General features: G+C 46.4%; 1 protein-coding gene across 4 annotated transcripts in view; it reads right to left on the reverse strand.

The window, feature by feature from the left end:
• The window catches only part of LOC119446835 (uncharacterized), a 33,218-nt gene that overhangs the window by 13,448 nt on the left and 7,498 nt on the right, over nt 1–12,272 (reverse strand). For all 4 annotated transcript variants that reach the window (XR_007466180.1, XR_007466179.1, XR_007466178.1 and 1 more), the window contains exons 3-7: nt 12,140–12,224; nt 10,634–10,720; nt 9,095–9,142; nt 5,023–5,078; nt 4,858–4,936 (exon numbers count right to left, since the gene is read on the reverse strand). Coding sequence is in view for 1 of the 4 variants with exons in the window: in XM_037711398.2 (XP_037567326.1) it covers nt 4,858–4,936; nt 5,023–5,078; nt 9,095–9,142; nt 10,634–10,720; nt 12,140–12,224 (355 nt within the window). In the remaining 3 variants the exon portion in view is untranslated. The remainder of the gene's footprint in view (nt 1–4,857; nt 4,937–5,022; nt 5,079–9,094; nt 9,143–10,633; nt 10,721–12,139; nt 12,225–12,272) is intronic.

The following is a 12,272-nucleotide window of genomic DNA, read 5'->3' on the forward strand; positions in this document are numbered from 1 at the left end:
CTTAGGAGTGGCATATAATGACTTTGTGCCCAGAAACCGGAGAATTGTTTCTGCCACTTGGCTTTTCATGGTTTATGATGATGCTCATTTATTGGCATCCCCTTCGAAACAGGGCGGTGACAAATGGTGACCTAGCCTGCTTTAGTTAAGCAGGTATGCTATACATGCTTTTAAATCTAGCATTTCGTCATCTAGTACATTGTGCATATTACGCACCTGCAAACCAGGGGCGTGGTCTTGTAACGGTTCTGAAAGCAAACCGTTACAAGACAGCACAATTTCACATTTGCTAGGGACCGAAGATGTGCGCCAAAAGCTGCTAACGCATCTAGAAAAGAGCGTGGCCGCTCGTTTTCAGTGCCTGTATTAGACGGGGTTTGCGTAAAGATTGATGCAATATTTGGCGCACAGAAACACTGTCACGATCACAGCGTTTTTAAAGCGAAGCTTTCTTTCCCACTGCTGCTGCTGCTGCTGTCGCTGTCTTGCACGCCGGGTTGGTTGGTGGTTGAGAGTGTGTATACATGGCAGGAGCGCAGCAGAGAGGAAAGGCAACTCGGAGAAACTCGCCACAAAACCTCTTGACTGCTGTAATTTTCCGTGACCCCTCCCAAAAGCATTGCAGAAGCTGCAGCGTTTACCTTCATACAAACATGCAACAGTTCAGAGCAGAGGGAGAGGAGACAGAGAGTGGATGGATAGAACCGACGCAGTCCCGAAACGAGTGAACTGCTATTCCTTTGCTCACAGCTCGCATACATGGGGGGAGGGCAGGAGAGGGAAAAGGCAACGTAAGAAGGCGAAGATATGCTACTGCTAGACATGACAGCGGTTGCGGACAAAATGGATAAATTCAAAATACACTACATTTCTACTACAGTAAAAGCTTGTTAATTCGAATTCCGCGGGAATGCTAGAAAAATTCGAATTATACAGAATGAAAGCGAGACAAAAAATCACTCGGTTAAGGCGCGCACAGTGTAGACCACTTATAACGTAAGTCGCCGGAGTCGCGAATATGCACTATAGGCGGTACCGCACTATAACCAAAACAATGATTTTCAAGCCCTACACGTATGCAACACATGTAGACCAAGCATGTAGACACACTTTGTACTATCGCACCCACATCGCGATTACGTTTTCGCCAGCTCACTGGCGAAAACGTAATCGCGATGTAGGCGGTGCTCTTCAAGCTCAACAGCTTTGCACCGAGTCAAAATTAAACAACTGTTTGCCACAACCGCTGTGGAAAAACACATGACCGCTATCGACGCGATTATGAAAGGCGACTTTGCGGTGCTGAAGGCAGGCACCCAACGCATGCACCGAGTCTGAACAAATTAACTACCATCGCTGCAACAACTGCAGCCGAAACCGCAGTCGCTATCTATGCGATTATCAATGGCGACTACACAGTTTTTTTAGGCACGCGGCTGACGCGCGTACCGAGTAAAAACAAAACTACTGTTCGCCGCAACCGCTGCGGAGAAAACCGCAGCCGCTATCGACGCAATCGTGGATGACTACTAGGCAGTTACGAAAGCCTGCGGCCAACACGGTGTTATGTGCGGCAGTAAATGCAAGAATACATCCTTTAAAGACAGAAATAGGCTCAAAGCGTTCCGGCGTTTCTGTCATCACAGCCTCCTATCTGTCATTCACGTACAATTTCAACTGATGGCTGTGGCAATGCAGACTGCGTCGCTTCATTTCGGTTGGACGCTAGCGCCCTTCTTGCTCTTTTGCGTAGCACATTTGCGGCGCTCCTCGCTCACCGAGTTTCAAAAGTAATTAACCAATGTGCAGCCAAATAAGTCCAAATTAACGAGATTTTGATTGCATTGAATAATGCATACGCCAGCCGGCAGCACGCACCTTGTTGAGAAGAGTGCTCGCTGCCACCCTTGTCGGCGAGATTTTCAGAAGCCGCATTATAACCGGTATTTCGCCTCACGCGGCTGCACTGTAAGCAGTATGTGTATACAGTATAGACTACTTATAACGCAACCGCTTACAGTGCAGGACTGGATATAGTGCGGTCTTTTCAGACTCCCGTTAATTTTCCCACAGCACTCCATGTATATGCATACCGCTTACAGTGCAGCCACGTGAGACGAAATACCAGTTATAATGCGGCTTCCGCGGGAAAATCTCGCCGACAAGGGCGACAGCGAGCACGCTTCTCAAAAAGCTGCGTGCTCTCGGCCGGCGTGTGCATTATTCAATGCAATCAAACGCTCATTAATTCGGTCTTTATTGGTCGCACATCGGGTAATTCGGACCACTTTCGGAGCTCGGTGAGTGAGGAGCACCACAAATGTGCGACGCAGAAGAGCAAGAACGACGCTAGCATCCAACCCAAATGAAGCGGCGGAGTCGCATCGCCACAGCCATCAGTTGAAATCGTATGTGGATGACAGCAATGCCGGAACGCTTCAAGCCTATTTGTGTCTTTGAAGCCTGTATTCTTGCGTTTACCGCCGCGCATAACACCGCGTTGGCCGTGGCTTTTGTAACTGCGTAGTCGTCATCCACGATCGCGTCGATAGCGGCCGCGGTTTTCTCCGTAGAGGTTGTGGCGAACAGTAGTTTCGATTTTACTCGGTATGCGCGTCGGCCCCGTGCCTAAAAACTGCGTAGTAGCCATCAATGATCGCATAGATAGCGACCACGGTTTCGACTGCAGTTGTTGCAGCGATGGTAGTTAATTCGTCCAGACTCAGCGCATGCGTCGGGCGCGTGCCTTCAGCACCGCAAAGTCATCGTTCATATACGCGTTGATAGCGGTCACGGTATTTTCCGCAGCGGCTGCAGCAAATAGTTGTTTCGTTTTGACTCGGTGCAAAGCTGCCGAGCTTGAAGAGCACCGGCTACATCTCGATTATGTTTTCGCCAGCTCACTGGCGAAAACGTAATCGCAATGTGCACGCGGTAGTACAAAGCGTGAGAGCGCGCACACGCCTGCACACGCTACGTCACGGCAGCGAGAACAACAACGTCTATAGTGTGACGCACTGGCGCAGCCATCGCGCTCCAACGTGCCCGACTTCGAGATGGCTCTTGCTCCATCCATAAGTTCTTCACGCCGACTACACCAACCTACAATGCATTGCGCGACAAAAAAAAATGTGACCAAGCCCTTGCTTTGCCGAAGGTCGCAGACAGCCTCTCAAAGTGGTGCGCAAGTTGGGGATCGTTCTGCGCATGCTCCAAACACCCGCCAAGATACAGTGAATGTCACTTGCATAGTGCCCTCTGGTAACTTATTCTTGGCGACATTCATTTAAGTAGCACATTACCCCAGAATAAATATGAAGTTACTCCTCTAGTCACTGCATGTTTGCCAGTATATCACATCGCTTGCCGAGAGAAAAAAAATCTAAGATAGTTTTTAAAACAAAAAAAAGGGATAAAATGTTCACTGCTTTTCCAATCTCCACCATCAACGAATATTTTGAATAGGCTTGATTATTTAGGCTTATTCGCGGTTCCACCACAGACACCATAAAGCCAATGTAAAACGGCAACAATTATTTTGTAGGCCGAACTATGGTTTATTAAAATCATCAGACTTGATCTGCACAAGTCGCATCATGAACACTGTTGCTGCCAACGCAATTTCGGTCATTTGCATTTATGCCAAAAATTTTATTACAACCACCACACTTGGCCGTTAAGGTTGACTAAATATGAAACTTTACATCCTTGGCTTGTCTTCTGCGGTGACAAAAGCCTGATCCTGTGTGGAGTGGTCATGCAGAAAATAGTGCTGCCGTAGTGCAAATTTGAGTGGTGATTGCAGTTTCCACTGAATATATCTGGTCAAGAAGTTTCGTGAAAGCAAGCAGGTCGCTTGTTGGCGTGCCACATTATCATCCCAGATACAGGATGAAGTGCACATGCGATATAGATTTGGAAAAACTCATGGAGTTCGCCATTAATCAACATAGATATACAAACAGGCCGCACAAGAGAGTGCTAAAATGTATTATGAAACTGATGAGCTACACGCTGAGCCGATCATACGACTTAATTATTCAGCGCGGCTTCCTGACTGCCCCATACAATTAGCTTCTTTAGTTGGTCCACATAGGATGCAGACGTGTAAGACTTATATATAACATTCGTAATGCAGAAAACATTCATAGCAGAAAACAATTTTGATTTTCCTGCAGCCAACTTACAATGCGCCACCAAACACACCCACACTCCAAAGACGCCGACGGTGAAATGGATTGCTTAGGCTTTGATTACAGGACTAAACACTAGTCAACGCATGACTATGGCTGTGTGGTTGCGACTGAACACGCACATCCCGCTAAATGTGGCAACTTCATTCGAAATTAGCATTTTGGTGCAGGTTGGCACAGCTCGACGGTTTTGCACAATTGGTGCAGCACTTCTATTCCTGCATGTATGAAATACCAACACACCCAACGTATGGTTCTCTTAAATAATATTTTTTCTTGCCCCTCCTCCACCATCTTTTATGTTCTTGCTTTTTTTCTGCCTTCTCTTTCCTGCAAGGGCATTTCTGTTCCTGGTACCCTTCTTTACGCATAGCAGCACATAGGCACTTCCATATATGCCACCAAAATTCTCTGCACTTCATTAAAGAGCTTTCCCTCATTCTTACATTTTCCTTGTTGGTCTGGAAACTCATACCTTGAAATAAATGTGGTAGGTAACAGAGGGGTTGGTGAAGACAAAGTCAAGCACCTAGATGGATATAATGAGAATAAAAATGTCTACTGCAATACGAAACCAAGTCCTCAAATACCTCACGCAACCAGTACATAGCTTGGTGTGCACCTAGAATTATATGCAACCATACAAAGAGTAGAAACTACCTACCTCAATGTTGTGAAGCCAGCGCTGAGGTGGAACATATTTATACTCTCCAAATACAGGCCACAGAGGTCTATGTCCTTCACTGAAATGTTCAAGATGTTACAATGTCAAAAGGTCATGCATAAAAGAAATTAAAGTGACAAAATCCAGCATCAGTGCAATGCTTACTGCGTCGGCAGGTACGAGTCGTACTTAATCCGGCTGTTCATGCAATAATGCCTGGGCTGCAACAGAGGAAACAGTCATAGGTGAGCAATCAAGAGCAAAGGAAGTGTGCAGCACTCTCAATGACCCCTCTGCCCTGGTGTATCCAAAGAAAGGCAGAGAGGTACTAGAAAACGGCCCAATTCTAGTTCTATCATTGATAATGTTCAATGCTTCCAATCTTTTGTCAAACATCCTTGTAAACTTCAAAAAAGTCGCAGTTTCGCCCGAAAGGCAAAGCATCAATTGCAATAGCAAATTAGTAGAGCTATACGGAGCAAGGATAGCAGTTTTATTGGCTGTATAAACTTGGACACATTCGCTTACTAACTGAATTAACAAGCATGGTGTCAACGCACACAAGCAAACATGAATAGATCACACTCGATGACCGCAGACAACCACTGTCGTTTTAAAATGCTGGCGTGAGCAAGCGCCGCAGCAGCAGCGAGCGAAGGTTCGTGCGGTCTATCACTTCAACGGAAACCGCGCGGCGAAAGCACAGCACATACAAAGGTAGGAGCCATGTGCAGATCACTTTCAAGATATGGTGCGCGCAACCGCCCATAGCCGCGCAAAGTACAAGTACGCTGTTGCTGGCAGAGTATAAGCCGCACTGCACCATCCCCTCCCTCCTGCGCTGCCTTCCCACTTTCCTCCTTTCGCATGCAAGATTGAGTCGCCAGTTCCCCTTGATCCCGGTCGCAAGATAGCAGTTGGTACCGCAGCACATTGTTGCCACCCCTCCCTCCCTTCGATCCCCCCACGGCCTTTCGCGTGACGAAAGACATCGCATTTGAGCTCTGCCGTGCGTTGTTCTCTATGAAAGCGTGCGAGGGATGCACGCTTTCACTCGCACATACATTCACTTTCACTTGCACATACTATGCATATTTCTATGCATATTTCACTCGCACATACGATTTTATTGCCCTTGAACTTTATACGGAACCTCACGCCAACGACACCAGAAATCCACTTGGAGTATCCATATAATTGTTATCGCAATAAAATTTTTGAAAAGAAAGAAAAAAGAAAATTTCTCAACTGCCCTGAGCATGAGTGGAACAGAATCACAAGTTTCCTCTGGCAAGAATCATGTAGTATACTTGAAAAGTGCTGTGTGTTTGAAGGGACACCAAAGAGAAACACTATCGGTTGAGGCTAATAAAGTGTTCTTTGAAAACTCTTCTGTTTTCTTAATTTCATGATAATCCAGTAAAAGCTCGATGATACGAATCTCACGGGGTCACGAAAAATATTCGTATTAGCCGAAATTCGTATCATCGAAACACAATTAAAACTACTGTCGAATCTCGATAATTCGAACTCGAAGGGACCCGAAAATTTGTTCGAATTAAAAGGATGTATTTTTGAAGTATTCGTGCACCATAGCACGATGCACGAACGGTGCGAGTCGTGAAATATCGCGGCGCGCAAGCGCATAGCAAGCACGGGCCACGAAACTGCCTATGCCGGCTAACGGTCGCTTCCCGATAACGACAGAAAACGAAGCTTCAGGGAGCGAGCGGGCGGCGCCGGCACACGGGTGCGCGCGGAGACTGTCGAAGGTGAGGGAGGAGGGCGGCAGGGAAGCGGATTTGGCCGCGTCAACTCCGCCGCTTCGGTGGCTCCCCTCGCCCTCCCTCTCAACTCCCTCGTAGCCACCGTGCTCGTAGCTCTCTCACCTTCGACTCCGTGCGCACATCTCCGTGCGCGCCCGCCGCCGTGCTGGCGCCAGCTTATTTTAGCCGCCCCCTGAAGTTTAGTTTTCTGCCGTTATCGGGAAGCGAGCGTTTGCGGGCGTGGCAGTTTCTTTGGCCCGACTGTGCCTCCGCCGCTGCTTCACTCTGCGCTGCTGCCGCAGCGTGCAAGGTCAACATGTGACTAGAAAATAGAGGAGAAGGGTTCACTGCCATTTTATCCGCCTGGCTGAGACGTCTGCACTAGTGTGTGCTAGAATACGGTTGTCTAGAACACTCTAGTCGGCACGTACACGCTTGTTCCGGCGCGATGCAGAAACGGCGACCTTGCAATTTGAGAGAGAAGGAAATTTCCGCCGCGGGTTCTTTTTTTTTTTTTCCCCCCGTTCCTTCGCGCGCGGCATTGAGGGGTCTCCCTGAGCTTTTGCTCTATGGCGGTGTCGGAGCAATGCCGGTCGGAGGCGCCGCCGCGTGATTTGGCGCGCTGCTAAGAGCATTGTCGGTGCGCGGTATGTTCGAAATAAGCGTGTTCGAATTCACTTGCTTTGCGTTGAAGTTGAACGAAAGCACGTTTTTCATGATAGTCTCGCTGTGCAACAATTGTGCTCAGTGTTGACGTTGCGAGGCCTAGCTCCTTAGCCAACTCCGTCCGCTTCCTCTTGGGATCCTCATCGACCTTTCGAAGAATGTCTAATTTCTCTTTAAAGGAGAGTGCTTTCTGCTTGCGAGACATAGCTCGCTGCGACTAGGCAAACTGGCGCAAACACGAAGAACGCGGCCCGAAGCGCAGCAGCCACTCCATCTGACGGCTCGCAGAAAAAGAGGAAAAGTACAAAAGCACCAAAAACGCCACCGCTTCTAACTCTTCGCGCCCAGTTGCGAAGTCCGCGCTGTCCGGCGCCGCGCCTCCGCACCAAAAGAGAAGGAGAGAAAGCGCGTGACTGCGCGCTGTTCTCTTTCGCGGCCGTCGGTGGGGCGGCGTTTATTCGTATCAACCGGCGCAGGCTGAAAATCGATTCGTAACAACCGTTCTCTAGCACGTTGCAAAGTAATGGGGCTCGGCCGGGACCACAGAAAAATTCGTATCATCCGGAAATTCGTATTAGCCGTGATCGTATCATCGAGCTTTTACTGTAGTTTGATTATTAGAAGAGGAAATTAAAGTTAAGGTTCAATTTCTTGAATTTCACAGCACAACCCCAGTGCCGGTATGTCAATGTGAAGTCACGGATGTCAAAGTATTTTTTTTTTCATGTTTGGGCATCACTGGTTCAGTGAAAGTTCCCAATACTTGCCATGTTCAATCTTTGGCTCCTTCAGGATAGTACATTTCTGCTGATAAACAATTAACCAGACCTGAGCAGATGCCGTCAAAATCTGACATCACAGCGAGCTGGTGCAACAACTTCAAGACGGCAACACCACCAATAATGTGTTTTTGCGGCTTTTCAGGCTTGCCTAGCCTCTTCTTACTATGGTAAGAGTTGGTTTCTTGGTATTGTGGAAGGGTAACTTACTAAGTGAAAAGGCGGAGACGACACGACAAGGACGAGCGTTGAACTTCCAAAAACTTTTATTGTGGGTGATTCACAAATATATACGTCCTGATAGATTCTAACTTCCCGCAATCGTGCTCCAAATGTGGGCACGACTTCTGCTCTTTCGATCATATGCTCTGGCTGTGCCCGTCCAACGCGGGCTCTGATCTTCACGACAAGTCCAAGTGGGACGCCCTACTGCAAAGCGCGGACTTTACGCATCAACGACAGGCCGTCCAGAGGGCCCGCGACGTCGCCGAGAGTCACCAGCTCCCGGTTCCGTCATGGGCGGAGCCACCAACTTGATTGGGGTGCCTTCGGCTCCCCCAATCTTTTTCCTCAGGACCTTTTAATAAAGTTCTTGTCAACTGTCAACTGTCCTAGCCAGGGGTTATCATCTGCACATGCGTAATTATGCCATTTCTTTGTCGGAAAGCGTGACAGAGGCCATGCTGACACATCCCTCCCAGAGTCTAGAAATCGTATAAACTTGTAAACATTCGCTTACTAACTAAATTAACAAGCACGGTGTCACGCACGCACAAGCAAATGTGAGCACACCTCAGTCAATGACCGCGCACACTAGCTGTCAGAACGCTGGAAGTGAGGAAGTGCGGCAGCAGCAGCGACAAATTGACCTTCATGCTGCCTCTCACTTCAACACGAACTAAGCAGCGAGACCACAGTGCACATGAAACTATCAGCACTCGGCGCACTCTTTCCACAGTGCATAAGGAGTAAGGTTTCGATGCTAACGTCTTCACCTGACTAAATAAATTCAGTGATTTTACTTACTCGATAATCCATAGGTACTGTGTCACAACTTTGCTTTGAGTGTCCATGCTGCAAGAAAGGTGAAACGAACATTAGCAGAAAAACTGCAGAAGTAGCAATGCTGTGTTCACAAAGTGTCCTTTTAGAGCTGTGCAAATGATGATGGCTGTATTGTTTTGTTTGGTCCATGCATTGCTGTTTGCTGCTTTGTTACACATTCAGCATAAAAAATTAGAACTACACAGAAGGTAAGTTTTGTACCAGGTTAGTCTAGCTGTTTAATTGTAACTTAAAAGTGCAGTCACAAAACATTTTGGGGTATATTTATCCTTCCCCTACTGCAATGAGGAGCTATTATTTCTGTAATCATGGTATGGAACACTGTCTGCTTCAGCCCACATTGAGTGATTACAGTTGATCCAGGTTTCAATTCTCAAGAGTAAACGAGCACCATATCAGTGGCACCCTTGCTAAACAACGCACATGACCATGTAGTGCTACAAAGCACTGACAATATGGGTCATGCTCACACAGCTACAGTGGGCCAGCCACATACAAGTGCCACAGACAAGCTCACTTGAGGGACGTTAAAGCGAAGCTTCCTTTGCCTACTTAGCGTGGCTGCCTGGCCTGCTGGGTCGGTCGTTATCTCGGCAGATATATTTGTGGGTATACAGTCAGCCCAGGATACATGAAACTCAAAGGGGATTGCGAAATAGTTCAATATCAATAATTCAAAATAGAAAATATGCTTATCTGAAGCTTATCTGAAACCTTCGCACGTGTTGAACAGTTTTGCAAGATCATAAAAAGCAGGAATTTGCCCATTTTATTCTTCAAGGCCATGTCAAATGAACAAATGTTTACTTTTTTTATTTGCACACGAATGTCACGAGTCACTCGCGCTACGTCTTTTATATGCTGATCGCAACGCTAACCCTAAAAGGTCCCCAGCACCCAGACATGAAACCGCAGTGTGCCTCACGTGCGTCAAAGAGCTTGCTTTCTATTTTTATCAGAATGAGGTAGAAATGAACACAGCACAGAAGCGTACCAGCCTGTATGGATATATGCTGTGCCGCCATTAGCGCACTTGTACTCGAATCGGCCTACAATGTGGGCAGTTCACGTGCTGATGGGTATGTGCCACTCTTCAATGAACCTCTTTGATGCCAACTTAGATCACTGTGGTTTTGCCACTGGGTATGCGTGGACTGCCAGATGTCGCAGTGTGTCCAGAGGGAAGCGAGAGAGAGGAGTTTGGATGCAGTACATGCCTCATACACGACATATTTCAGCTATTCGTACACTTGCGAGTTTTATCATAAACGAGTTCTGCTCAATGGTTTGTTTTCATTCTACTTGTGTCCGTGTTTGCACTCCCGCCTTCCAGTATCACGAATGCTCTAGTATCCTTTGTGTACAGAGCTAACGCTCCACCAACATAACAATTTACAACAAACGCTAGAGAGAGTGAGGTGACTTATCATGTAAAGAAAGAGTGCAAACATTGGTGAGGTCTACCTGTATAGAAAATATTTTTTTTTTTAAATGGCTTACAGCAACTGTTCCAAGTGGATACATTGCCTTGGGGTGGAAGCACACGTATACCGTTGGATCATCCAGAAAATCGACAGAAATGTTGACCTGGGCAAGAACATTCACAAAAAAAATTAATACACTTGTTCTCAACATGATATGCACGAATCCCTGTGCCATAAAACAATGCAAGAACAAATCTGATTTTTCACATTATTAGCATATATGCTACATACGTGCATAGAAATATTGCATGGCAAAGTGTGCCCTTTCTTTTGTTATGCCCACGTTCCCTGCACCATTTCATCACCCACAAATGTTTACTATTTTACAAAAATAATCTTATTCCCTCATCACAATCTGCAGAATTCAGTACATTTATGAACTCAATATCATAAGAAGAAAATGACACCACTGAACCAAATTTTACAAAATATTCTTTTAATAAACAGCACAGATAAAGACATAAAAGGCTTCCCATTAGTCTGCTGTTATTAAACAACAAAATTAAAAGGTATTGGAGATAAAAGCCTGCTTAGTTCACATCACAGCGAAAAATAGAAACAAATCTCGAAAATGGCACCAGTAGTAAACACAGCCCTTGACAATAGCCAATGCAAGGAGTGAACGACAAAGGTGGTGGTTTGTTTTACAGCGAAGCTGTTATAGGCTAGGTTCCAAGAGATTGCATCCATAGAGAACCGGTAGTGTAGTGTACAACAATTTCAGACACGTCGCGCCACCTCGTGGAGTCGCATGAAAACGTCAGATGGGTGGTGCTTTACGTTTGCTTCTTCATTACGTGAGTGCGTTAGTACTTTTGTGCGCGCCCCGATTAGCGTAGCCGTCTTTAATAAAACGCTTTGACAGTACGATGATCGCGACTGTGTACGTTCCCCCTGCAACGCCTATGAAAGACATCGAAATGTTCATGACAGACATGTTCGGTTCGGTGATGCCCAACGACGATACACCCATTCTCATTGTGGGGCAATATTCCCTACAGCACACCCACCATAGTCACAGCGTCGCTCGCTTCCATCTTCACAGAGAAGGGCTCTGAATTTTTCTTCTGGTGTGTTTTACTGCCAATATGTCTGCACTGTTTAGTATTAACATTTTTTGTGGCTCCAAATTAACGCACTTTTTATGGTATTTATGAAGATTACAAAGAAAGAAACTGAGCAATGACGCTGTGCGATGGCAACCATTGAATTAACAGCCTGAATCAGCTTGTTCACTCTCACAAGAAATATCTGGGGCACCAAGTGCACTTGCAACGTAAGAGAAATGCAAAAAATGTGATCATGGAGGGGCAAAATTCTTGAAGAGACAATAGCACACCTTTGATCCACTTGGCCAAATTTAGTGTTTCTGAATAAAAAAAAATATATATATATAAAAGAAGAAAGATTGCACCCACTGTGTACATCAAAGTATTCAGGTCTCAACTTTACCAGTACATATTGGACAAAAAAGCATGGCAAAACGATCTTCTATGTCAAGCCATGCATCTTTCATACTAACCTTAGCATTATCACACTCGGGATTCACCACTCCCATTTTAACGCCATGGACTGTATCCTGCAGCCTTTCTGGTACATCTCCAGGGCTGCAAAGGACACACAGAAATGGAACGCTCTCGATGCCTGATTGCGAT

Source organism: Dermacentor silvarum, chromosome 3 (genome assembly GCF_013339745.2).
Source record: "Dermacentor silvarum isolate Dsil-2018 chromosome 3, BIME_Dsil_1.4, whole genome shotgun sequence".
Lineage (NCBI taxonomy): Eukaryota > Metazoa > Arthropoda > Arachnida > Ixodida > Ixodidae > Dermacentor > Dermacentor silvarum.